This window comes from Pinus tabuliformis, chromosome 2_2 (assembly GCF_031772625.1).
Source record: "Pinus tabuliformis cultivar Carrire ecotype Pingquan chromosome 2_2, CPIR1, whole genome shotgun sequence".
NCBI lineage: Eukaryota > Viridiplantae > Streptophyta > Pinopsida > Pinales > Pinaceae > Pinus > Pinus tabuliformis.
Genome location: NC_142300.1, coordinates 851,753,766 through 851,781,393, shown reverse-complemented (window position 1 = coordinate 851,781,393; position 27,628 = coordinate 851,753,766). Strand labels below are relative to the sequence as shown.

General features: G+C 39.4%; 2 protein-coding genes and 1 pseudogene across 2 annotated transcripts; 2 read left to right on the top strand and 1 right to left on the bottom strand.

Annotated features, from left to right (window-relative positions):
• The first annotated feature begins 8 nt into the window (after positions 1-8).
• Positions 9-24,841, top strand: LOC149195643 (uncharacterized). The gene is made up of 2 exons (XM_089408646.1): positions 9-668; positions 24,454-24,841. The coding sequence occupies exon 1, from the start codon at positions 12-14 to the stop codon at positions 462-464; it is 453 nt and encodes a 150-aa protein (XP_089264772.1). The 5' UTR covers positions 9-11; the 3' UTR covers positions 465-668; positions 24,454-24,841.
• LOC149195645 (uncharacterized) lies at positions 8,582-9,040 on the bottom strand. The gene has a single exon (XM_089407985.1). It carries the CDS (start codon positions 9,038-9,040, stop codon positions 8,582-8,584), a length of 459 nt encoding a protein of 152 aa, XP_089264111.1.
• Positions 19,023-20,318, top strand: LOC149195644 (putative pentatricopeptide repeat-containing protein At3g13770, mitochondrial pseudogene; annotated as a pseudogene).
• Positions 24,842-27,628: the final 2,787 nt, after the last annotated feature.

Genomic DNA, 27,628 nt, shown 5'->3' with positions numbered 1-27,628 from the left:
CAGGAAAATCTATGACTATGGAGGGGGATGAGCATACCCCTGAAATGGATTCTCATTCTCACTCTAACCGAAACAGTGGTACTCCTGAATTATCAGAAACAACGCAACTCCAGACAGAAGATGTTGTGAAAAAGGCAGAGAATTGCGAAAAGGATACCTGCGAACTAGAATTGAAGGGCTTGGATCTTTCCTCCTCAGAAACAGTTCCAGTTCCAGTTCTAGCGAATGAACCAGTACAACATCATATAGGGGGTGAAAGCATACAGTGTGATGCAGCAGCATATGATGACGATGGCATAGGGAAGGGACGTCCAGCAATAGACAAAATGGATAATGAGGCCATACAGAAGGTGTTGGCAGATCTCTACAGGAAAGTTGAATCAAATGATAAATTAATCAACGATTTAAGCTTTAGAGTTGCCCAACTAGAGCGACAGATATCCGAGGACGACAAAGACAAGTAAAACTTGTTGATAATTATTATTAGGGTTGATAATTTGTATTTAACGTGCAGTTTGATGCCTCTTTGTGTCGACCCTTGGCTCGTTTGGATGCGCATGTGGGATTTCTTTTGGCCTCCTTGTTGCTTGTCGGTTTGCAAATTTGGTACTCACCCAATATGCTGCACATGTGGCAGTTTCCCTGATTCATTTGCGGTATACTCATCGGTTAGTTACGACACTTAAATCTTGGATGAGGACCTCAGTTTGGTTATTTTGTAATTTGCGTTTGACAATAATGTCTAGTATCATGAATTTTGGGTTGTCTCTATGTGGCATTAAGGTTTTGGATGTTGCTAGTATTTTTTTAAATATGTATGTTGCCTCTATGTAAGATTATGAGGATTTTTTATGCTTGTTTTGGCCATGACTCTAATGGAATCTGAGGTTTGATGCCTGTGATTTTAGTGGGATTTGATACTCTTCTAGTTTGGTTAAATGTTGGAGTTTATTGAGCATACATTCATCCTCCATGATCATTTTAGAAATATTTCTCACTCCATGTATATCAAATTTCTTAATATAGTATTATGACCATTGGTTTATGTTGCTGTATTTTTTTTAATACGTATGTTGTCTCTATGTAGGCAAATGGGGTTTTTTTGCAGGTTAGTTTTGGCCATGGCTCTAATGGAATCTGGGGTTTGGTGTATGTAGTCCTAGTGGGATTTGATTCTCCTATTGTTTGGTTAAATGTTGGAGTTTATTTAAATGTTAGAGTTTATTGAGGATACAACAAATGGCTATTCAGATGACTTAAGGAATTCATGATAATGAGCCTACTGAGGCCATGATGGGAAATGTATTGGTGCTTTCCTTCCCTCACACTCTCACTCATTTTGATTATGGATTGTAGGGGTAGCCTAAATTAACAAGCATACAAAACAATCAACCTCCATTCATAGGATATGTACCTAAGTATGCTATAGGCCACATCATCCCAAGGGTAGGGGAGGCTTTCCCTTCTTACTAATTTTTTGTTGTCAACAGGCCTAATTTTTTGTTGTCAACAGGCAGTACCATAACAGTGCACATATTAAAACAGTAAGAAAAAACAGGAAACCACTACATTACAGGATTCTGGGCATGTTCAGCTGCAGCAAATGGAAGATTCTCTTCTTCTATGGAGACCACTGTCTGTGCAGGACTTCATTCGTAATAGTCTCCATACAATATAGCATCTCCTTTATAGGCTTCCTCAGCTTTCTCCTTCTCTGAACTTGGCCCAATGGCCCTATTGCAGAGCTTCTCAATCAACACTGACTTTCTTCACATGCTTGGTGCTCTAATATGTATGTAATTCAGCTCCCTCCCTCACTCTAACCAGAAGTAATAATATTAAAATGGAAGCGAATGAAATAAAAACATCCTTGACAACGCTATTACATAAATGGCTAGACATTGAAGTTCGAACCAAATGTATCATAAATGAATGACATTTAGGACTGATTAACTGCTCCATTCATTGATAAAGTGTAAAGGAAGCAATTTCTGCTTTCTGGTGGCTTAAGTGCACAACAATACCTTTATAATAAACCTGGCCCACTCTCACTTAAAATTGACAAGCACTGGGATCTGTTAGGTTAGCTTAGGTTGGCATCGTTTGCGTGTTAGTTTGCAGCTATGCATGTAGTAGTCAGCATGTTTTTAATTTTTACTATGCATGAAATAAGATTGAGAATTTCCAGATTTGGAGAATTATCTTATCCACATGGTGTAACTATCGGCCAACGACTTTTTATATCCATTGTGATCCTTTTTTCTTAATATAATAGAGAACTATTTTGGTTCGCCTGTTTGCTGTAAATGTCAGCAAATCTGGTTTAATATGGTATATGGTTATCCCTGGGTTTTCATGATATCATAACCATAAAGATTCACTCTACATTTTGGCACACTAGTGCACATGCTTGTTCCCGAGATCAAAAGCTTCATTGGGATTCTTGTTATCCGAAGAGGTTTAAGGTTCATTTGCTTTTACTCGTTTAGCAGGTATTGTTCGAAGAGAGCATTCTCTATCTTTTTTTTTAACATAATCGGCTGCTATTTATATTCCAAAAAGATTTGGGAGACTAAGCTCCTGAGATACATGATTTTGAGGCCCGCAGGCGAAGCTAGGAGGTGGTTTGCGATACAAAAATTCTCCTAAGCTTTTGTCATTTCTGACTTGTGGAAAACATGAGCAAGTGTAGATTTTAACAAATTGAAATAATAGAAAACAGCATCTGCAATACTATATTGATATGGCTGATATGGCGAGCTGTTGATTCATCTGGTTTGCTTTCAGCTTCAACATTCTTGAAGCTTGATGAGCTAGTGATAGGCGCATTACGTTTCTCCAACATGTATTTGAGGATGTCAGTTGACTCTTGAGCGTGGCTGCATCTATTGGCTAGTTCGTTGAACTGTTCCTGGAGCAAGGAGACCCTATGGAGGAAGAGATTGAGGTCTGCTTCGTATTTTTCGTTGGTCATCCAGGCATGTGAGTCGATTTTGGAGTCCAGAATTCTTTGGTGCACTCTGATTTGTTCCAACTCCGCCTGGAGGTCTGTGCAGTGTAGGCAATCTTCACTCCGTGCCATCTTTTGAGTTCTGAATGCTGTCCTGTTGCTTCGAGTGAAGAAAGAGTGCCTGCTAAAAAACGAAGGGACTAATTCGGAGCTTGGAACAGAAATAGAGTCGGGACTAGAATCGTTCTGTGGATCAGGATAGTGAAGGAGATAAGCTTCGGGGGAAAATAAGGGAGGGCAAGGAGGACTTGCGCTGATGAGGATACAGAAGGAAGGAGCAGAGGAGCAGCGGGGATGGGAGAAGAGAGCGGAAGCGGTAGAGCGCTGGGGACAAAGAAAAAACGCAAGGGATCAGGACCACAACTTTTGAATGCTGATATCCAGAAGGGGAGTCAGATTTAAGGAGAGCGGAGCACAGGTTAGGCAGGATGAAGTCACGGGGGGAAGAAGGGAATAGTCACGGGAGACACGGGATCGACCAGAGATCGAAAGCTCAGGTTTGGCAGCAGGATTGAAGGGCAGAGAAAAAATCGCTGACGGAGATTTGGCAAAGAAGAGATGGCGCTGGATCCTGTCAGGAAATTTCTTGAGTTTGTTGTAGGGATCAGATTTGGATATATTGTCACAAGCGATGAGGAAAAAGTCAAGGTAAATGATGTTGGAATTCTACATTGTTGTAGATGAGATTTCCTTCGGATCTGCTGTACACTTGGTTGGCACATTTATCAGCTTCTTTGTTGAAGGCGCAGAGCACATGGTAAAATTGTAGATCCCAATTTTGGCGGTTTAGAGCTTGGCACCTGCTTATTGTTTGTTGGATGAAGATGTTGGAAGCCTTACGATTACTGATCATGAGACTAATAATGGTGGCAGAGTCTCTAAAGACCATCGCTTTACTGATACCAAGCTTTTGCAGTTGTTTTAGTCCTTGATAGAGAGCAAGCGCTTCTGCCCTGTTGTTAGATAGAGATCCCAATCCCCACTCGAAGGTGGTTATGATATTTCCACTAGGATTATAAATGACTCCACCTGCACCTGCCGCTCCAGGATTGGATTTAGAGGCTCCATCAAAGAAGAGGGAATGGGAATTACTGTTTCGAAGCCATTCTGAGAATTCTTCATGTTTGACTCTAATTTTCCAATTGTGACTGGGAGTGTTGGAATGGTGGCTATCAATGTTTGTTGTTTGAATGTCCCTGTTGTTGTCTATCAAGCTGCCAATAAAGTCTCTTTCTTCTACACAGAGGCCGACAACATCAATTTTCTTTGTGTTCTTAGCATAAATGGTTTCTAGCGTTAAACTTTTAGCTTTGCTGCATAGTTGCCTAGTGATGGTCTGCTTGTCTCTAAAGATCTTGCGATTCCTTGCAAGCCAGATTTTCCACAGAAGTGCATAGGGAAGAGCATCCCACATCCTTTTAACTATGTTGTTCTTCTTATGCTGCCAAGGGTAACTCTTCTTCCAGAGGCTTAGAATCTCTCCAATGGAATGCTGGGGGTTCCAAGGGGGAGGGCTAGTAGGGGAGATTCCATTCCAACAAGAGATTGCAAAGGGACATGTGATGAATAGGTGTTGGATATTTTCTTCTACCCCTTGACAGTTTGGGGATCGGGAGGGCCCAGCTATTCCCCTCTTTTACAAATTTTCAGCAGTAAGGATTTTCCCTTTTAAAAGGGTCCAGATAAAATTTTTTATTTTGGGGATGGTCTCAGACTTCCAAACAGTTTTCTAGTGCGTCCAAGGAGGAGCAGGATAGTCCCTACTACACAAGTAATGGTGTCTAGCTTGAATTGTGTAACTAGAACCTGTGGGATCCCAACGAAAACTGTCAATGCCATTTTTTATGATAGGTGCAATGCTGTGGAGATGAATCTGAAGATTGTCAGCGCTCTTCTTGAGATTTCTGGGAATGGGAGGGAAGCTCCATCCCTTCCAAGTCTGCGAATTTATGTCCCATTGCGAAATTTGATCCAGATAATGTATTCCTTTGTTGTGCAGGAAGAGGAGAATTTGGTCCGTACCTGGTTGGCTACTGATAGGCTGGTTCCCCATAATCTTGTCTGCTCCAATTTTGACACTGCTGCCACCCTTGGGAACTTTGGATATATTTTGTGCCATAATGGGGATAACTTTTTTGTAGAGTTTCCAAACTTTTGAACTGCTTCTGGTGGGAATTTCGCAGTCTAAAAGTTGCTACATTGGGCTGCTGAGATATTTGGCTTCAAGAACTCTTTTCCACCAAGCTTGCTGATCACCAATTAATCTCCACACAATATTACCTCTAAAAGCTAAGTTTGTGAATTTAGGTGAACTGATTCCAAGTCCTCCACAGTCTTGACGTTGGATAACTTGCTTCTAGCTAACCAGGTTACATTTCTTTTTTTCATTTTCCCCCCTTGCTAGAGGAAATGACAGAGGATACTTTCCATTTTGTTATGGAAAGTGGCTGGCGCTTGCATAAGAGTGAATTGGTAAAGCAGAAGAGATGAGAGACCAGATTTGAGGAGGACCAGTCGACCTGCCGGATTAAGCCAAGTAGACCCCCACTGCTGTACTTTTCTCTTTAGTTTATCAAGAGTTGTATCCCAGATTTCAGCTCTTATGGGTCCTATGTTCACAGGCATTCCCAGATAGTTGAAATGGTCCTAATTTAGCTTGCAAGGAACCCCAAAAATATTGGCTATATTGTAAAGAGTTTGGGTTGAAGCATGCCAACCATATATACAGCTCTTTAGATGATTGATCATGCCTCCTGAATAGCTCATATATTTGTCCAGAAGAGCTTTAAACCGTCGAGCAATTGTAACAGACGCTCCTCCTATTAACAAGGTGTCATCAGCAAACTGGGAGTGGTTAATGTTTTTGACTCCATTTTCATACTTTATGCCAGTAATGAGGCTAGCTCGTCTCTTTTGGTCGAGAGCACTACTGAAAGATTCAACCATCAAGATAAACAGGTAGGGGGATAGAGGGTAGCCTTGCCGCAACCCTCTCGAAGATTGAAAAGAAGGACCAGGCCTGCCATTAACAAGGGGGGAGATCCAAGGTCCCGTGATACAAGCTTTGATGAGTTCAAGGAAGGGAGCAACAAAGCCCATTTTTTGGAGAACAACAATAAGAAAGGAGTGCCTGACCCTATCAAAGGCATTAGCCAAGTCCAACTTCAGGATGAATCCCTTTTCGTTCCTGGAATGGCTGGAGTGAATTGCTTCTTGAACTAGGAGTAAGGAGTCTAATATTTGCCTATTGGCCATAAACCCACCTTGGTTTTCAGAGATAATCGACGGAAGCAGAGGCTTGAGGCGGGTTGCTAAAACTTTAGTAAGGATTTTATAAGAGGAGTTGCAAAGAGATATAGGCCAGAAACGGGAGAAGTTGGTGGGTCGGCTCTCCTTGGGAATAAGGGCTAAGTGGGTGGAATTGGTGTAGCCTCCCATTTTCCTTTTTACGTTGAATCCATTTCAACATTTTAATGAGGTCTTTTTTAATAGTTCCCAATGAGCTCTATAGAAGCAAATTGGAAAGCCATCCGGGCCAGGTGCTTTGTCTGGCTGAAGGGCCTAGATGGCTCCTCTTATTTCTTCTTCCTCTATCTCTTTGTTCAGACTTTCATTTATTTCAGCAGTGATCTTATTCGAAAAATATTGTAAAAGGTCTGCGTAGTCTTCTTCTTCTCCATTTTTAGTTAAGAGTTCTCTATAATGATCTGAAGCAGCTTGCTTGATAGCACCTTGGCTGATTTGCTGATTCCCTTCACTATCTATGATAGAGGTAATGTTGTTTCTAATTTTTCGGACTGTGGTTTGTTTATGGAAAAAGGTCGTGTTTTTGTCCCCGCCTTTTAACCATCACTGCTTAGACTTGATTCTCCATTTCTGCTCCTCTGTTCTGTTAATGCGATAAAGCTGGCTGTAAAGGTTATCTTCATGATTTTTATCTGCCTGCTGGAATCCTTGCTTCTCAATTGTGCTATGGAGTTCCTCTAATTTCGCTTTTGTCTCTCTTTTCTCCTCTTCTGGCTCCTTGTAGTAAGTTTTTGCCCAATCCTTTAGATCATGTTTGACTCTTTTAATTTGCTTTCCCAAATATAGCCCGACGATCCTTCTATGTGTTGTCGCCAGGTATGTTGGATAAGATCTTTAGCTGTTGCATTTTCGTTCCACAACGAGTTGTATTTGAAGGGGAGAGGCCCCAAAGGGCAATGGGTTTCAAGGGTCAATGAGGTGGGGTAGTGATCTAAGGCTGTGAAGGGGTGGATGGAGGCATAAGCAGCAGAGTAGGTGGATAGGAGGGTTACGTTCACTAGAATTCTGTCCAGTCTTTCCATAATATTGTTTTCCCCAACCTTCGATTATTCCAGGTGAATTTGCAGTTTTTAGGAACTACATCAACAAGATCACCATCCTGCATTATAGCCTCCAGCTGATTTCTATAGGGATTTGGGGAGAAACAGCCTCCTTGTTTCTCATTGGAGTGCAAAATAAGATTTAAATCTCCCCCCAGAATAATGTTGTTGTTATCTTCTTCAGTTATATTTTGACTGAGGGAGTCCCAGCATTGCTCCTTATCTCTATAATGGTTTGGTGCATATACATTATAAATAACTATCTGTTGATTACTTGAAATGCTCTTCAAAACGGTCTTTATTCAGTGCTGATTTATTGTTTCTGCTGTGTTACTCCAGATGTTTTGGTTCCAGAGCGTTGCAATTCCCCCAAAGGCTCCTCTTGATTCACAAGCACAACCTTTATACTGCTTATGCTGTGCAATGATTTTGCTCATTTCTAGCTATCCCTGCTTTGTTTCTTGTACTAATACAACTTCTGGTTTCTCTTGAGTTATTAGGTCTTTGAAGGCATTTGTTTTGGAGGGGTGCCCTAGTCCCCTGCTATTCCATGAGAGGACTTTCATCATTTCAAATGAGGATTGCGGAGGGATGCTCGCCCTCCCTGCTCCTTGTTTACTGAATCTTTGTCTATTTGTCCTAAGATGTAGGACTCTATGGGGTTCTGGATGCCCATTGCTATATCCTTCTGGGCATTTTCATCTCTATGTTGTTTAGCTGATTTCTTTCCTGGTCCGTTTTTCTTTTGATTGTCGAGAGCTGCACCATGTTCCTTTGAATTGCTTCTAGTGATTTTGGCTGGGGGTGGGTCAGGCGGGAGGGAGGAAGAAATAATCAGAGGGGGAGGGGATTTTGAGGGATCGGATTGGATCACGGGGGTAGGAATATCTTCAGGTGGGGAGAGGATATGGAAGGCGTTGGAGGAAGGAGAAGAGGGTTGAGGATCTGGCTGGCGATTAGGATTAGGGAGGGATGAGGAGGATGGAGGAATGGGAGGCATATGAGAAGAAGGACTAGCTTCAGGATTTGGCTTGGGATTAGGGGCAACTTTCTTTTTCTTCACTGTTTTCCATTGCTCTTCTTGCTGAGTATTGTCTACATCTACTAGTTTAGTACAACGATTAGCAAAATGGCCATATTCATGACATACCTTGCACTTGAATGGGATCTGCTCGTAATCTAATTACTGAATGTGAGTCCAATTGTCTACCTTGAGTTTGATGGCTTATGGCAGTCCTTTGCCCAGATCGACTTCTACACAAACGCGAGCATAGGCCTGCATGTTGTCCTTAGGTTCGCTGCGATCGATGTATTTTCCTACATCATTCCCAATAGCTCGAACTGATTCATCTCCCCAGCAGTGAAGAGGAAGGTGAGGAAGCCGGACCCAAACAGGAACAACGCTCGGTATGTCCAACTCGAGATAGAAGTCCAGAGTCCACTTGTTGAGATATAATCCTCTTGAATCCATGAAATAGGGCCCATTTTGGAATATTAAGTCTTTATCTTCTTTTGTTTCAAAATGAAAGGTGAAATACCCTTTGCCACAAAATCGTATGGAGATTTTGCCTTGCGTTTTATCAGACCAATTCCTTTCCACCCATCTTTGCACTGTTTCCGGCGAAAGCCAGAGTCTAGTAAATTGCCCAATGAGTCCTTGTTCTGCTAGAGCAAGGGCAGCCATGCGAGGCAGGGTTGGAGGTAAGTTTACTTCCTGCAAAACATCAAGTTTTTTTCACGAATTGGGAGATTGCTGGGCGAGGTCTCTATGGAGGTAAAGATTCGAAGAGATCATTCTCTATCGGTATCAGTGGCACCATGCTTTTGTTTCAAACCAAAGCAATACAAAGGTTCCTTCTATTTTTTTCTTCTCTCTGTTTTTCTGTTTCTGTTGCTTTTGTCATAATGTTTTCCTACATTATATATGCTTACTAGTGCTAACTATGCACTTTGGAAAAAAAAGGTTTGTAGCAAATTGTCATAGGTGGTGAGTGTTACCCCTCACATAGCATGAGGATTGTCCTAGTTTGAAGACTTTGCACAAGCAGTCTGTGTTAGGAGGATGTTGTGTTAAGGCCATATTTGTGCGGCTGTGATGCATGTTTTTCAAGTATTACCACCTTTTTGGCACCAACATTTCATATATAGAGGCTTATATAGTACAAAATTTAAAGAGCATTTGCTTCATTGTTGAGGGTCTTGCATACATGAATATACATTCGATTGAACCCCCGGCACATTTTTGGAAAGGCGTACTGACATGTGACAATTAGGGCGCTTGACTTATCGAAGGTTTATGATGGATCCAACAAGTTCCATGTGAGATTGATATTGCTTCACATTAGATTTTGTATCCAAATGGTGAATTGGAGGTGAATTGGATCATGGGGCGCTTGTCTTAAGTATCATTTGCAGTTTTAATCAATGGCTCTGCTTCAGGGTTCTTCAAGCCTTCCTGTAAGCTAAGGCAAGGGTGTCCCTTAACACCTCTTTTCTTTTTTATCATTGTCGAAGGTTTAAGTAGATCTATAATAGAGGTAAAAATATCTAGGAATTTGAACAAAGTAAAACCGGCAAATATTTTTTCTTGAGACATTTACTATTCATTGATGATGTTCTAATTTTATGTGATGGACCTAGGAGAAGGTAAATAATCTAAAGGAAATTCTTGATTTATTTTTTACTGCTTTAGGAATGGAAATTTATAGACAGAAATCTTCCATATCACTAATCAGATAGAAGAAGAATCTGCAAAGGGGAATCATGTAGGTTTTTCCTTTTCAAAGAACATATATTGAATCAAGCTTAAGTACCTGGGCTTGCTCCTGAAGCCAAAATATTGCAAGAAGAAAGACGAGCATTGGATGGTAGACAAAATAGAAAAAAGGAACCAAGAAGTTGTGTAATCGTTGGCTTTCTCTAGGAGGTAGGTTGACTCTGGTCAAGGAGGTTCGAGAAGTGATTCCAATCTATTGGCACACTAGCTTTTACACCAAAACGGGTGCTGGAATCTATAAGGACCTGCCTGAACTTGAATAAGGGGGTCTAAGGACTGTGGTTCTTGAGTGTAATTGTGCACACGTGATACTTTATTGTGTGTCTAGTTCCAGAGGTTGAGTCAATCATTGTTATCAAAATTCAAGTCATTGTAACCAAAGTCAAGTGAGTCATCAAATTCAAGATTGTAATCAAAATACAGGATGCATGATCAGTAGTACCCAACACCCTAAAGTCACATAAAATCAAGCAAGCGTGATCAAGTGAGTGTGACAAGCAAGCGAGTCAAGTAAAAATGAGTAGAGGAAAAAGTCTACTAAATCCTTGTCAAAAAATTAAATATTTGCAAGAGTGCAACCATGAATAGCACAATAAATTGAAGTACTTAAGTGGAAATTAAAGAAAAATCAAACCATAATTGATCAAATGGCTAACACACTAGCAGCAGCAAAAGATTTTCAAAACGAAATAGATATGATGGATCAATTGTTTGATACTCTTTAGACTAAATTAAGTTAAAAGCAGGATCAGATTGATAATATGATTGATGCAGTGCCTACAATGAAGGTAGATGCAATTTGTGATACGAAAGACCTAATAGAAAAAGTCAATGCATCTTGTAATACACATGAATTCATCGACAAATATGATACAAGTTGTGGCACATACGAGCTCATAAAGCAAAGTAATGCAAGATGTGATACAGAGGAAGAAATCTCATTCAACAGAAATCGGCATGGATTGGGATACACCAAAGAAAACAGCTTTCATATTCCAAATTTCTCTACCAGTTCAGTTTGTGAGTGCAGGATTTCTTGATGAAGTTAAAAGTATTGATAAAAAAGTGTCAGCATTGTCAGAGAAATGGTCACATCGAGAGTCAATGTTTGTTGATTTTTGTGTAGCATCGGGAGGTATTCCTGCATGCCAAGAGGTCACCTAAGTTGGCCTAGAAGAATTGTGAAAATTAAAATTAAAATTTTACTTTTTGGCCATCATGTAGGCTCAAAAAAGACCAGTCAGCCCCACCATGAAAGGGTGTGTCCTTTGGTCAAAATTCAATCCATTCGACTTGTATATATACATGACATGACACTTCACTTTGATCATTCATCATCACATCATCTCTCTTCTAGAGCAGCAGCACGCATGACAAAAGGAGGCCAAATTGACTTCACTTTGACCGAGTTGAAGGAGGGTAGGTTGACCACATTTGACCAAGTTACAGGAGCTGAGTTTGATCGTAGTTGAATGAACTGCAAGAGTCGATTTTGACCACAGTTGACCAAATTGCAAGAGCCAGGTTTGGCTGCAGTTGACCAAATTGTAGAAGCCGAGTTTGACCCCAATTAATGGAGCTGCAAGAGCCATATTCAACCGCAATTGACAGCAGGAGTAGCAGGGAAAAATTTGACCATAGAACTGACCGCATGTCCAAGTTTGGCTAGGCTGGTTTGACTGCAAATTTTGGGCAGTTTGACCAACCTTGACTTGCTGGAGTTTGACCAGATTTGTCGGCATTTTGACTTGGATATTAGCATAGATTTCTAGACAAATTATAATTTGTAAACCTTGCTGAAGAATAATTTCTCCTAAAGAAAAGTTGTTGGGTTTTCTCCCAAGGTTGGGTTTCCCAAGATAAAATTTGTTCTCTATTGTGCATGGTTGTCTCTTTATGATATTTATTGTTTCCACTACATTTACTATTGAGATTTTCTATGTATAATTGCTCAATGATTTCAGTGACATGAGATAAATTGATAGAAGATCATTAGGTAGTCATAATCATATTAGAAGACTAGTTTCTACTGTGCATCTTGTCGAAAATTCAACATGGTTTCAGAGCCATCTAGTTGAAACAATAGCTATTGAAGTCAGCCTAAGAGATAAGTGTTCAACAGCTTGATTGGTTTTTGGACCTTCTGTTAAAATGGCACCAAGTCTTAGAGTTGAAGACATGTTAGATGGTGCCATCAACTTCAGATCTTGGAAACCTAGGATACTCCTTATCTTGAAAGAGAATGAAATTCAGGATCATGTGGAGAAAGTCATTCCATAGCCAGAGGAAGCTCAAGAGAAAGCCGAGTATATGAAGAATGAAGCCAAGGTGAAGAGAATCTTGGTAGATTCCATAAAGGACCACTTGATTTTCATGTTGCTACATTGAAAACTACCAAAGAAGTATATGATGCTTTGGTATGATTATATGAGAGGAGCAACACTAGTAGGGAGTTAACCTTGAGAAATCGTCTTCATAAAGTCATGATGACTATATCAGATTTCGTTGTCTCATATCTTATGAGAGAGTCTACCAATTTCGAGATGAGCTTGTAGCCATTGGAGATACCATTGATGACACAGAGCTTGTTACAATGACTCTCAATGGATTTCCCTCCTCATGGGAGCCATTTATTCAAGGAATTTGTGCACGAGAAAAACTTCCCAAGTTTGATAAGCTATGGAATAATTGTGTCCAGGAGAAGACCAAATTGTTTTCCAGGAATAGCTTGCAAAATCCACAAGATGAAGAAACCCAAGCTCTTGCAACTCACACAAGGAAAGGAAAAGGAAGAAGGAATTTTGGAATGATTGATAAGAATAATACACGTAGAAGACTTGCTCCTATTTAGGATCAGAAGAAAAAGGATATATCAAAGTTCAAGTGCTTCATTTGTCATGATTTTGGATCTTATGCCTCCCAATGCCCTGAGAAGAAAAGGAAGAGAAAGCAGCATGCATCAACAATCAATGTTGATGATGATGACGATGAGCATCCACCATAGAAGAAGACAAAGGAATCTAAGCATGATGAGATTGCAGATGGACTTCAGTGCTTTCTACAAGGATGCAAGGATCAAGAGGGAGTTGACAATTCCCTACAGGCCTCAACAAATTTATTCCTTGATCAAGAGATTATATATTTTTTTCTCCCTTGATTATCATTGTTATTTTATTCTTTGGTCAACCTCTTGTCCTTGTTTTTGGGTTTGTTATGATTTTTCCTTCCATGGCCTCCTGAGTGGAGTTTGTAAAAAGGAAAACAGAGCCATTGTGGACACTGCCAAGGTGATGATTCACATAGCAGATGGCAACATAGAAGCAAGTTTTGAGACAAGAGGATTCTCTCAGAAATAGGGAGTGGACTACGAGAAGATTTTTGTTCCAGTTACCATATGGTCAAATTCTTAGAGTTGAAATAATTGCAAGGACATCTAGGACCGTGCCAGATGACCAGATGAGCTTCCAACAAATAGTCAGGCAAAGTGGAAGGAGCAACCTTCCAAGAGGATGTCATGAGTTGAGATTGTCAGAATAGATGCTCAGAAACGGGAGGTCTCTAGAAGCAATATGTCTTCTATGAAGGGACCATGTGAGACAGCGTAGTATGCTTCATTGACACAATAAACAACAATGCTAGAAGGACTTTCCTGCATAACAAAGGAAGTAGCAATGGAAAATGGGCTTGTTTATGTCACAAAGGGAGCAGCGGTTGCAGGAGGATTTGCTTCCATGATAAAGGGAGCAACCTAGATTACCACAAGAAGACCTGCTTCAATGTTAGAAAGAGTTGGCCTCAGAGTTTGAGATGAAGGATCTTGGTCTGATGCACTATTTTTCATGGGATTAGAGGTGTGGCAAAGACATAATGAGATCTTCCTCAGACAAGGGAAGTATATTGTTCATATTTTGAGAAGATTTGATATGATGAACTACAAGTCCATGGCTACACCTATGATGATCAATCTGAAGAAGTTGAGTGATTTCGCTTCAGATTTAGATTTGGTGGATCCCACAATTACAGTGAGTTGTTTGGATCCTTAATGTATTGGGTTAACACCAGGCTTGATATTTGCTTTGCAATGAACACCCTGAGCCAGTATATGGTTAATAACTTGATTCGAGGTAGATCCATTGGGTTGCAGTGAAGCATATGTTGAGGTACCTGCATGGTATAGTTGGATATGCTTTGAGATGTCTCAAGTGGGTCTTAGGTGGTGAAGTGAGGTTGCAAGAATACACTGATTCAAATTGGGTTGGGAGTGCAAAGGATAGAAAGAACACCTCAGGGTGCTGCTTCAGCGTGGGATCAACGATGATATACTAGTTTAGCAGGAAGCAAACTTCTATCAGTACCGCAAAGGCAAAGTATTTCGCAACCATTGTCGCAAGTCGTAAAGCAGTGTGGCTTCGAAAGCTTCTTTCAAGACTATTTCATCAAGTCACTTCATCCGAGACATGGTGCAGAAGGGAACAATGAAACTCTAGTACATGTCCACAGATAAGCAAAGTGCAGACATTCTCATTAAGCCTCTATCTAGAGTGAAGTTTGTATACTTCGTAAACAAGCTTTCCGTGATGTAGAATGCCTCCCTCGTTAAGAGAGAGTTTTGATATCTTTGCAAGATCAAGCAGACCATCTCCAGAGAAGCCAGATAGACTTAGTTGGGTCATGTTGATTTAACCAAGGCAGATGGATGCGTTCACCTAAGTAGCCATGAAGGGCATTGGTTGGGTCATGTTGATTTAACTAGGGGTGAATGGCCAAGGGCAATTGCAATATTGGACAAATCTTCTCTTGAGAACCTAGAAGAACTTGGTTGGGTCATGCTGATTTGACCATAGCAAATAGATGTATCATGTAATTCACCTGAGAAGCCATAAAGGACTTTGGTTGGGAAAATTGGTCAAGGGTGAATGGTCCAAGGGTGGATCTTCTCTTGAGAAGCCATAAAGGACCTTGGTTGGGTCATGCTGATTTGACCAGAGGAGATTGATACATTTAACTAAGAAGCCATAAAAGACTTTGGTGGGCCATGCTGATTTGGCCAAGGATAAATGGTCCATGATACTCACATTGCCTACTCCACGATGGAGTGATCTATAGACATGCATGTGAGGAGTCATATTACCTACTCCAAGATGGATTGATTTATAGACGTGCATGTGAGGAGTCAACACATCAAGCTCATTAACTTTTCTTATGTAGTAAAAATTTCAGCTAAGGGGAAATATGTTGCAGCCAAGGAGAATACCTCCCTCGCTAAGAGGGAGTGTTGATTATTATGTAGCATCGGGAGATATTCTTGCATGCCAAGAGATAACCTAAGTTGGCCTCGAAAAATTGTGAAAATGAAAATAAAAAATAAATTTTTGGGCATCATGTAGGCTCAAAAAGGACAAGTCAGCCCAAGCATGAAAGGATGTGTCCCTTACCCATTCGACTTGTATATATACATGATGTGACACTTCACTTTGATCATCATCTCTCTTCCAAAGCAACAACATGTGTGACAAAAGGAGGCTGAATTGACTTGACTTTGACCGAATTGAAGGAGGGCGGGTTGACGACATTTAACTATTGAACAAGAGTCAAGTTTGACTGCTATTGACCAAGTTGCAAGAGCCACAATCAACCGCAAGTGATTGCAAGGGCGACAAGGCCAAATTTGACTATGGGTCTGAGTTTGACCAAGTTTGTTTGACCACATATTTTGGGTAGTTTGACCAACATTGACTTCTAATTATTCTAGGCAATTTGACCAACTTTGACTTGTTGGAGTTTGACAAGATTTTCCAGGTATTTTGACTTGGGTATTGGCACAAATTTCTAGACAAATTATTGATTTGTAAACCTTGTTGAAGAATAATTTCTCCTAAAGAAAAGTTGTTGGGTTTTCTCCCAAGGTTAGGTTTCCCAAGATGAAATTTGTTGTCTCTATTGTGCATGGTTGTCTCTTTATGATCTTTAATGTTTCCATTGCATTTACTGTTGAGATTTTCTGTGTATAAGCTCAATGATTTTAGTGACATGAAATAAATTGATTGAAGATCATTAGGGAGTAATTATCAGATCAGAAGATTGTTTCTACTATACATCTTGTAGAAAATTCAACAATGCTTTAATCTCCATCCTTGTCTTCATTGTGGGAATACAAATCATCTATCAACAAGATGTCAAAAGCAAAAGAAAGCAGAGAAAACAATCCATTATGGATGGATAAATTCTTGGAGATGGAATTAAGAAGTGAAGAAACTACATCAGTCTTACCACCTAGTCAAAACAGAGGTAAAGACACAAGAGTCAAAGCAGGTACTCTCCACACCTAAAGGGGGACGGCACAATGATAAAAGAAATTTTCCTACACCTTTAGGGGGGGGAGTAAATTGATGAAGTCAAATGGGTTAGTGGTTATCCAAAAACCACTACCTTATTCAAAGAAAATTAGTTGGTGGTAATCCAAAAACATCACATCATTCAAGTGCAAATTGGTTAGTGGTAAACCTTAAACCACCACATCATTCAAAGCAAATAGGTTAGTGGTAAATCTTAAGCGACCAGTTTCCATGGAAGATGATTAGTGGTCAACCGGAAAAATCACCACCTAAAGAACTCAAAGCCCAGATTTGGATCCTATCAAGAATCAACTATTGAAAGTCAAATCAGCAGAATCAATCAGCTTTCAATCAACAATGATTTCAATGGAAATGTTCAAACATATCAGCTGATCGTTTCCAAATATTCAAATATTGGCAGTTTTACAGGCATATCTTCATCAAAACTCAATTCAACAGTTTTAAATTGAATGTAACAAATGTTATTGGTACAATTATTTAGACTTGTGATTAAGTGGGGGATGTTAGACTCTGAATCCCTAAACAATCACAAAGTCTGAGAATACACTTGTAATTATTATCTTGACGAGGTGTCATGATGATCCACTGATGAGTTGTCAATGTGATCTAGATCTAGATCTAGAAAAACTAGAATAATCATTGATGTAATAGAAATTCAGATTTTGAGATCAATACACAAAGATAGAATGGTTTCAAGCATTTTCCACCACTTGCTTGTCTTGTCTTGCCCATGTTAATTCTTAATAGGTATGAAATCGTTAGACACAAATACTTCATTACAGCCAGGGTGGCCCCCAACAAATCAATCCAGAAGGGCCTTAAAGGCCTTATTAAGATAGATGGGTAAAGACTTTCCATAAGGTTTTGAAATGCTTTCTTGTGGGATACTCAAATTAAAATTATACATCTTAAGAAGGCAATATTGTTTGCATTTTTCCATATATGAATGGTAAGAGTGGAGTATTCAAAATCTAATATAGCAATTAGTTGTACCTGTCCCAACACATGATGTATGTATCAAACACTTTAAACGTCGGTAAGTAGCCAAGGATTTCAAAACAAATTGACTACATTTATGTAATATCTGTTACTGATATTTCACGGATTCTGATAAAAAGCTCTCAAATTATAGGTGATGCTAAGTTATTCTCCCCTTTGTTTTGTTACTTGTGTGTACCTAAATAAAACCTTATGCATCCCTTCATGAATAATTTCAAACAAATCACATGCGTTTACCTTTTTTCAATCTTAACTGATTTATTTTTCTACACTGTTGCATGATGGATAAGACGATTGCTAGGTTTCATGTTATGCTGCTACTGCATTCTTTATGTCAATTTTTATCGAAGTAGTCTAACAAGGTGGAGGAATTGCCTGGTTTCCGTCACCGCCCGAAAAAATGTCCAGCTCCGGCCACTGGCAATTCCTCCGCCCTCAGCCACCTTTCGCGAGCTCCGCCAACCTCCGCCACCATTCCACCCACCACCGTGGAACATTAATTCATCTGACATAATTCTGAGTGCGGGTATGGCAATTCGAATTTGCCCCAAACCAATTCCCATTTCGCTCGTTTGCATTCAAATTTTCTCAGAGAAGAAAACTTGCTCAACCATCCTCAAGGCCAGGCATTCATTTTGGGCTACATGAGTACAGGCTTCTAGAGTGAGTTTCTGACAGTCCATAATACTGCAAAGCGTATCATGTTCAGCTTTTGTAAGGGAAAGATGTGCCATCAGTGGTCACCTCACAACATTTGAAGGACACAAATCTCTGTTTGTACATGAAGTGAAGCTAAACTATTAGCCAATGGCATGGCAAGGAATTTCATACCATTACTGGCACAAGGATGGAGATATTACAAAAAACACAGACTTTGATATAGCTGTAATATCCTGCATTGTCTCCATTATCAGAGTAACTTCTGTTGCTTTTACTCTGGGCAATGAAGTCACGCCATCGTTAATGCCAATGAAAGATCACTCGGCAAAAATGGATTCTGTGAATCGAGCAAAGATATTAAAACATTCTGTGAGCAAGGAAAATTGAATGAGGCAATGGGTTTTTTACATGTTATGGATCAACAGGGAATTAAGCTAGACCTCGCTGTTTATAATTCTCTATTGCAGACGTGTATTGACATGAAAGCAGTAGCAGAGGGCAGGCTAGTTCATGAATATATGATCAAAGATGGGTTTAAACCAGATACAAATTTGAAAACCAAACTTATTATCTTGTATGCTAAATGTGGTAGTCTTGTTTATGCACGCCAAGTGTTTGACGAAATGTTTGAAAGAAACGTGGTCACATGGACTGCCATGACTGCAGGATATGCTTAACATGGGTATGCTGAAGAAGCCCTATTGTTGTTTTCCAATATGCTAAGGGTTGGAATTAAGGCTAATCAGTATACTTTTGCAAGTGTTCTACAGGCTTGTGCGTGATCATGGGCTCTGGAACAGGGAAAACATATACACAGTAGCATCCTTAAGACAAGATTTCGGTCGTATTTATTTGTGGAAAGTGCTCTTGTTGATATGCACTCGAAATGCGGAAGTATAGAGGATGCACGCCGAGTGTTTTACAAAATGTTTCAACGAGACGTGGCTTCATGGAATGCAATGGTTGCAGGTTATGTTGTGCAAGGGGATGCTGACAAAGCCTGGAGACTCTTCTGTCTGCAGCAGGCAGGAATGAAGCCTGATCAATTTACTTTTGGCAGCATACTACGAGCGTGTAGTAGCTCAGCAGCCTTGGAAAAGGGTAGCCAGGTTCATGCTTGCATTATCAGGATGGGTTTTCAATCATATTCTGTTGTGGGAGGGGCACTTGTTGATATGTATGCCAAGTGTGGCAACATGGACAATGCACGTGTTATATTTGAATTGATGTCCCCAAAAGATGTGATCGCTTGCACGACGATGATTATTGGTTATGCTCAACAACACGGTCATGATGAAGAGGCATTATCAATCTATTATGAAACATGGCGTGTTGGTATAAAACCAGACCATGTTATGTTTTCTAGTGTTCTCGGTGCATGTGCTGGCCTTGCAGCCCTGGAGCAGGGCAGGCAAATCCATGCTCACATTTTTAAAGTTGAATCTGAGTCACATATTGTTTTGGGGAACGCTCTTGTTGATATGTATGCAAAATCCAGGAGGATAGAAGATGCACGACATCTATTTGACACAATGCATGAAAGAAACGTGGTTTCATGGACTACCATGATTACAGGATATAGAAAGCATGGTCATGGAAAGGATGTTCTCCAACTTTTTGAGCGAATGCAACAGATGGGCATAAGGCCTAACGATGTTACCTTTTTGGCTGTTCTGTCTACCTGCAGCCATGCAGGCTTAGTGGATGAAGCATGGCAATATTTTAATTCCATGATTCAAGATCACCATATTACTCCAAGAGCAGAGCACTATGCCTGTTTGGTTGACCTTCTTGGACGAGCTAGGAGCCTAGATGATGCACATAAATTAATCAAAGAGAAAGTGCCTTTCGAGCCCAATGCTTCAATTTGGGGTGCCTTGCTTGGTGCCTGCAGAATCCATGGCAATGTTGAGCTAGGTAAATTAGCAGCCGAACACCTGTTTGAGCTAGACCCCCAAAACTCTGGTAATTATGTGATGTTAGCAAACATCTATGCGGCATCTGGCAGGTGGGCAGATGCAGTAAAGGTTAGAAAAATGATGAGGGATAGAGGAATAAAGAAAGAAACTGGCTACAGTTGGATTGAAATCAAGAAGAGTGTATATACTTTTGTCGCGGGGGATAGATCACACCCTCAATCTGAGGGGATTTATGCAATGATAGATGACTAGTCAGATGAAGGAAATAGGGTATGTACCAGACACAAACTTTGTGGTGCATAACATAGAGGAAGAGCTGAAGGAATATATTCTTTGCCATCACAGTGAAAAGTTGGCCATTGCTTTCGGGCTTATTAGCACACGCCAAGGGACACCTGTACAAGTTGTAAAAAACCTTCGTGTTTGTGGTGACTGTCACACTACCACCAAATTCATTTCCAAGATTGTTTAGAGGGAAATTGTAGTTAGGGTCAGGCGTTCGAACTCGGCTAATTGCTGAATTAGCTTCAGAATGTGACGAACATCTTCTTTGTTTCTATTGTCCTTCACTGTGCCAAGTGAGGTCAATTTTTATCGTTTTGAAAATAACAAAATCAAAATGAGGATGATGAGTAAGTATCCATTTGATATTTTTCAAATTTAATCCCTATGCTTCGCTTGTATCTCACTATTAATGCATATGAACACTCAATCCATCATTGTGTTATTCCTTAACATGTTTGATACATAAAGATATCTCATCACTTGATGTTGGTTGCTCTGTGAGCTGGATCTTGGGAGGAGGCGCCCAAGATCTAAAAGATTGAAATGGATCTCGGGAGGAGAGACCCCCAAGATCTGAAAACTTGAAATGGATCTTGGGAGGAGAGACCCCCAAAGATCTGAAAACTTGAATTGCCAGAAGAAAAATAGGGGAATGCCCAATAAACAAAACCACAAAGAAACTTTGATTTAAAATAGTAATGAAAATAAACCAGCTAGGGCGATGGTAGCTTATCTTTGAGAAGAGATGTGGTGCTACATGCCTCTGAACTGTAAAGGCTACAATGTGGCAGACAATCTGTCCTTTTACAACATGTGACTTGTTACTTATAGTATTTTTCAGTTACAATACCACGGGTCAATTCCATGGGTGAATGAATACCATGGGTGGATTTTACAATACCACGGGTGGATGCCATTTACAATACCATGGGTTGATGAATAATATGGGTGGATGAGTACCATGGGTTGATGCCATTTTCCATTCGGATCATTCCTCCCTCCTTAAGAAGCAATGGTCCCCATTGCGTAAAGTTCCCTCCTGCAAAGACTTTGTTGAATATGAAGAGCCACTGAAGATAAGGGTTTTATGTGGTTAACCCAAAACCCTGATAAACGAAGATCTGAAGATAGAGATACCCTGTAATGCTTGTGACCAACTGTGATTCTGACAGTGTGCGGCCTAGCAAATGGACTTCGATGACAAGGATTTTATGCGGTTGACCCATAACCATGATGTTGGTTGTTGATGAAGTAGCAGGTGCCTACATAGCCTGGAGTGGGAGGGCACGTCTCCAAATAACCCAAGGCGAATGCTGCTATGTTGAAACTGATGAATGTGAAGCAGGTGCCTACTAAAGTGGGGTGGGAGGGCATGTCTCCAATGGGAACCCACTCTGAATGCTGCTCCAGAATTAAAATGGGCATAACTCAGTCAATACAACTCAGAAGATTTATTATAACCTGTTTTTAGAAGCAGAAGGATCATTTTGCATCTTCCCATGAGCTAAAAATCCTTATCTGGACACTCTGAGATCTCAGATTCGCGCTACAACAGTTTCACCGTCACAAAAATTCTGGTAAAATAGCTGATTTTAAATCAGCGATATCTCCCACGTCCGAACTCCGATTCGACCCATTTTTTTTTTTTGAAATTGGGTGATTTTTCGAGAGGAATCTAGATCTGGTATTTGTTTTTGTAAATTTTGTACTAAATGTTTCAGATCTGATTTGCAAAGTCGCCGCCCAAAAAAAAATTCCTGCAAAAAAATGAAAAAAAGAAAATTCTTCCTGCTTGACCCAAGAAAGTGCTTTGTGGAGGTTGTAGCACATGCCTAAAGTTTGTTGAATATTGCTACAAAATTTGAAACTGAAATATGTATCAAACCCTCATTCCCATGGAATCATAACCTGCTCTGATACCACTGATCTGGATCTTGGGAGGAGGCCCCCAAGATCTAAAAGATTGAAATGGATCTCGGGAGGAGAGACCCCCAAGATCTGAAAACTTGAAATGGATCTTGGGAGGAGAGACCCCCAAGATCTGAAAACTTGAATTGCCAGAAGAAAAATAGGAGAATGCCCAATAAACAAAACCACAAAGAAACTTTGATTTAAAATAGTAATGAAAATAAACCAGCTAGGGCGATGGTAGCTTATCTCTGAGAAGAGATGTGGTGCTACATGCCTCTGAACTGTAAAGGCTACATTGTGGCGGACAATCTGTCCTTTTACAAGATGTGACTTGTTACTTATAGTATTTTTCAGTTACAATACCACGGGTCAATTCCATGGGTGAATGAATACCATGGGTGGATTTTACAATACCACGGGTGGATGCCATTTACAATACCATCGGTAAATTCCATGGGTTGATGAATAATATGGGTGGATGAGTACCATGGGTTGATGCCATTTTCCATTCGGATCACTCTACCACATACTCAATCCATCATTGTGTTATTCCTTAACATGTTTGATACATAAATATATCTCATCACTTGATGTTGGTTGCTCTACCACATAATCATCTTAGTGTAATCTATCTTCGCGCTTTGTGCCATGTGATGGGTTGACCTAAGATTTGATTTCACCACCATGATGACTCAATCGCTTCTTTGATGCACCAGATGGATGGATCACCTTATTGCAGTCTTTTTCTACCTGTCCATGTGATTCATTCAACTTCACTACTTCAAAAGCATTACTAACCTTGGATTCTACTACAGATTAATAGATGAGCTACATAAATTGTTAATTTCTACAATACTTGCATATTAGCCTAATTTTACAAAGAAAAACATATAAAACGTAGAATAACATAATTATTACATTTGTAGAACCTTCTTTAGTTCATATGGAATATTTCATGTGAAATATGACAAAATGATGTAGGAAAGATGATTATGAGGGTTTCTACAAGGTAAAAGAGATCAGACTAATGTAAAAAAATGATGAAATGTTACTAATTATGGGCCCATCATTCCCCATACTTAATTTAGTGCATGTCCTCATGCAATTTGACAAAATTGCAATTTTTTTGTCAACTTCCTCATTTAGAGTATGGTTTCAGATGGTTAGATGAAAATGCCCAGGTTGTTTTGGGTGCCCTTATTTTTCATGGCAACAAACCATCTAGGCTTCCTCACTAGTATATTTTCGTTCATAATTTTGATCTTTAAGTGTAGTTCCCTCCTATATTTCTTGAGTTTGGAATTTTTATGCTACCAGTGATACATCCTTTTGAGAATCTTGTGGTTTTTCTCTTTGAGCATTTCATTCTCTCTTTTGATATGTCTCTCTAAAACTTCTAGTTCTGTTACCTCTTATTTTGATGCTTTGATGATATCCTTTTCCATAGGAATGTCTAAAGGAAAGTCACACTACTCAAAATAATGTTCAGGAATATGAGAATAATCTTGTACCTTTTCATTATGTGCCTCTTGTTCCACAGAATTGATTTATTCATAGACCTATTGTTGAATTTTATCTCATCCTAGCTTTGTTTGTGACAATTATGGCTTTCTTGCTTCTAAGTTTTCCATTATTTTAGGTGAAACAAGGTTATTCTCATTACCCTGTTTTTTCATGCTTCTTGTTACCCTTATGTATTTATTTTTATTTTATTTTTTAAATATTTTAATCCCATAAACAACCTGGACATTGTCATGGTCAAAGGCCAATGAGGGTTGAACCTTATCATTGCGTTTTTTGTTGTTGGATTTTTGATTCCTTGCCTCTAGTCAAAGATCTCGTTGGATTTTCATGACTTCATCAAGCTGATTTTGCCTTAATGGAATAGTATATGATAGCGTAATAGATTGTTATGTTATTTTGAACATGCCCTCTTCATGATTTGTTGATGTTCATTGAACAATGTTCTGTCCTTTTATGCTTGTGATAAAGTGTTAACTGTCCTATTGCCCAAATCAACGTTGGTTGTTATCTTTTAGTTTTGTGTTTGGTGAAAGTGTTTATTTTGATCTTGTGTGCTCGTGTATATATGCGTGTTGATGTTCCTGATCACATATAGTTTATTGTTTGCTAGGATAATGATGGTGTTGATTAGTTTTCAAAATTTTAACGTGGATGCTCTTTTTTTCAGGTTGTTCTACAGTTCTGCTTCCAACCAGGATTGTCCATGCATTGAACCTCAATGTGGAAGACATAAATTCTCAGCCAAGCACACAATGTGGTCTTTTTCCAAGAATGCAATTCTCATCCAAGCACACAATGTGGTCCTTTGCCAAGCACACAATGTATTGTGTATCTATACAAATAATTTTTGTTGTAAAATGCATCATGGAAGTGATGGTCATGGTTGAAGACTTGTATTTTATCTAGTCCATGGTTTTCCAACTTCCAATTGTACAGCAAGTGGTAACGCTGTGATAGATTAATTTACCTTTTGTATAAGCATCATTACATGAAATGATGCTCTAGAAGCACGAGGGAAGTATTATTCAATACTGTGGCAGTTTCCACAGTCTTGAGGGAACAGTTCTAGCATTTTGTAATAAATTGAATACAATGAAATCCATTGCAGTGAATTTCTTGCTAGCAATTTGTTATATTCCAAACTTTTGATGTTCAGCTCCACTCCATTTTGGTATCTTCCTTTTTATGTCAGTAAAGCAGATCCGTTGCAATCACTGTACTTATCATTCCAATGGTAACCCCTTTAAATTATTAATTAACCAATTTAAGCTAATAAGGAAGATCCTTGCAAGTGTCCACTCTATTCCATCTATGTTCCTCGAACATGCCAATGAAAACACTGATTCATTCTTTGAAATCTGTTCCCCTCACCATATTTCCGCTGTTGATCAAATGGCTCTGCGATGCATATAGTAATGACAGTATTCGTATACCCACCTGCCCCTGATAGTTGAAATGGCTTAGGCATTTTCTAGGAACTACAAAATCCCATGTTACATTACACTTTATAAATGTTCCAAGAATTTTTGTCCTTGCTCATTTCCCTTAACAAAATTTATAAAATTTGACAGCATTTAAAAATATCGATGGCGTTCAATTATTTGAAACAAAGTTTTAGGTTCTAGAATTCTACAAGGTATATTTAATGAGCTTTTTTCATCATTTTTTATATTCTGCCATAAGAGAACCCCTTTTTTAGCATATCCACTGGCCACTACACATTTCTGCCATTAAAAGGATTCAAGCTCATCTTTTGAGGATTACTAATGCTCAGTAAAAATGATCTCAGCATAAGCTCATTTGGTACGAGAAGGAAGCTCATTTGTTGTCATTCTTGCTATTGTCTTTGCTTTATGGTTCTTGTTATCAATCCTAAATCAACTTTTTGTTTTCTTCTATTGTTCATGGGAATATCTGGAATTCTATTATATTCAGTTTGGTTTAGATTGGGAAAACAATTGCATCAAATTATATTTCTTTTAAAGGCAGGAAAGATGGGTATATGGAGTAGACATAAAATGTTCATGCTATATTCACTGTGACTTTCACATATACCAATCAAACTACCCCATGATTCCAGTTCTACACAGCTTGAACTTGGTAAGCAGGCATTACCGTAAGATTTCAATTATTTCTTTTATTGGAGAATTGTTGCAGAGAAGAGAACCCCTTTTTTAGCATATCCACTGGCCACTACACATTTCTGCCATTAAAAGGATTCAAGCTCATCTTTTGAGGATTACTAATGCTCAGTAAAAATGATCTCAGCATAAGCTCATTTGGTACAAGAAGGAAGCTCATTTGTTGTCATTCTTGCTATTGTCTTTGCTTTATGGTTCTTGTTATCAATCCTAAATCAACTTTTTGTTTTCTTCTATTGTTCATGGGAATATCTGGAATTCTATTATATTCAGTTTGGTTTAGATTGGGAAAACAATTGCATCAAATTATATTTCTTTTTAAAGGCAGGAAAGATGGGTATATGGAGTAGAGATAAAATGTTCATGCTATATTTACCGTGACTTTCACATATATCCATCAAACTATTTGACAATTTCCACAACTATATGTGTGAATGCCGGGGCTTTGTTTATCATAGTGTTGCCTTTGACTTATCTCCTGCAAGATGCTGACTGCAGTTAATTGCATCGCCATCCACTGAGGGTATATCGCCATCCACTGTTCAGGTACTCCTTGTATCATGATTGATGTTGAAAAACAATAAATCCTGTGTGGTGAGCTTTTGATGGCAAGTAACTTCAATCATTTTACTGTTACAGCTGGGAACACCTATGGCATAAATTAGAGTTGAAGTGATTGCATAGAGTAGTATGAAATAGGTATTTGGGCTTGAATTTGATTAGGACAATTATTGTGCAGCACACCTGTATAATGACTAGGAGATTGAGGGTGTGATTAAAGGGGGGAACTATGGAAGGAGTTTTGTGGCCATGTCTAGTATGCGTATCAATTATGTGAGGATGCTCTGCAATTCAGCAATTTGCATAGTTTTACATTTCATTATTGATAGAAGAGAGCAACTAGTGGTAGACACCCAGTGTTCAAGGATCATCCCACATGTCAAATGACTGGCAAGTGATATATGACAAACAAAGATGGTAAAGGCTGGTATTTGCTGGGGCTGATGACAATTCAACTTGGCATTATATTTTAAAATCCAATTTTGAATGGATTGATGGACGAAGATATTAATTAAATTCATTAGTTAGTGGGTTTGGTTTAGATATTGCCAGTGTTCCATGGGGATGTGCCCCCTAGTGTGTTTCCCATACTTCAGGGGCTGTATGTCCCACTTTTGGGGAAGCTCAGGGAAATGATTCCCGAGTGTGGGGGATGCTTTTGCCCAGCTACACCCCCCATCCACAGAAAAAAGATAAGGGGAAACACATGGGAAATGATTCCTGACCTGATAAGACAGAACAAAGATAGGGGATTGAGTTTTGAGGAGTTTGTGACCTTGGTAATTAATGGTAATATTAATTATTTCAAGATGTTTGAGAGGTGCCAATCTCATTGGACTTCATATGGAGAAAGTAAAATTTCATATCTCATTCATATTTCAGTGGACTTAACAGTTTTCCAGATTTTGGATTGTAGCATTTCCACTCGATTGTACATTGATGAATTTTCATGGGTTGAATTGCTGTTGTTGAGATTTTATCATATGGGGATCCCTATGTTAGGGGCCCCGATGCGCCCATCCCCCATGAATTTCCCTAAAATTTGGGGTTTCCCACATGTCCCCCATGTGTGTTTCTCCACTCACGCACTCTGCTGCCCTGGAAACTTGGTGGAACATAGGATATTGTGCATACTGTGTG

What these genes read in the sequence shown, in the direction of transcription:
- LOC149195645 (XM_089407985.1), bottom strand. Translation starts at nt 9,040, where the DNA reads ATGGCTGCCCTTGCTCTAGCAGAACAAGGACTCATTGGGCAATTTACT.
- LOC149195643 (XM_089408646.1), top strand. Translation starts at nt 12, where the DNA reads ATGACTATGGAGGGGGATGAGCATACCCCTGAAATGGATTCTCATTCT.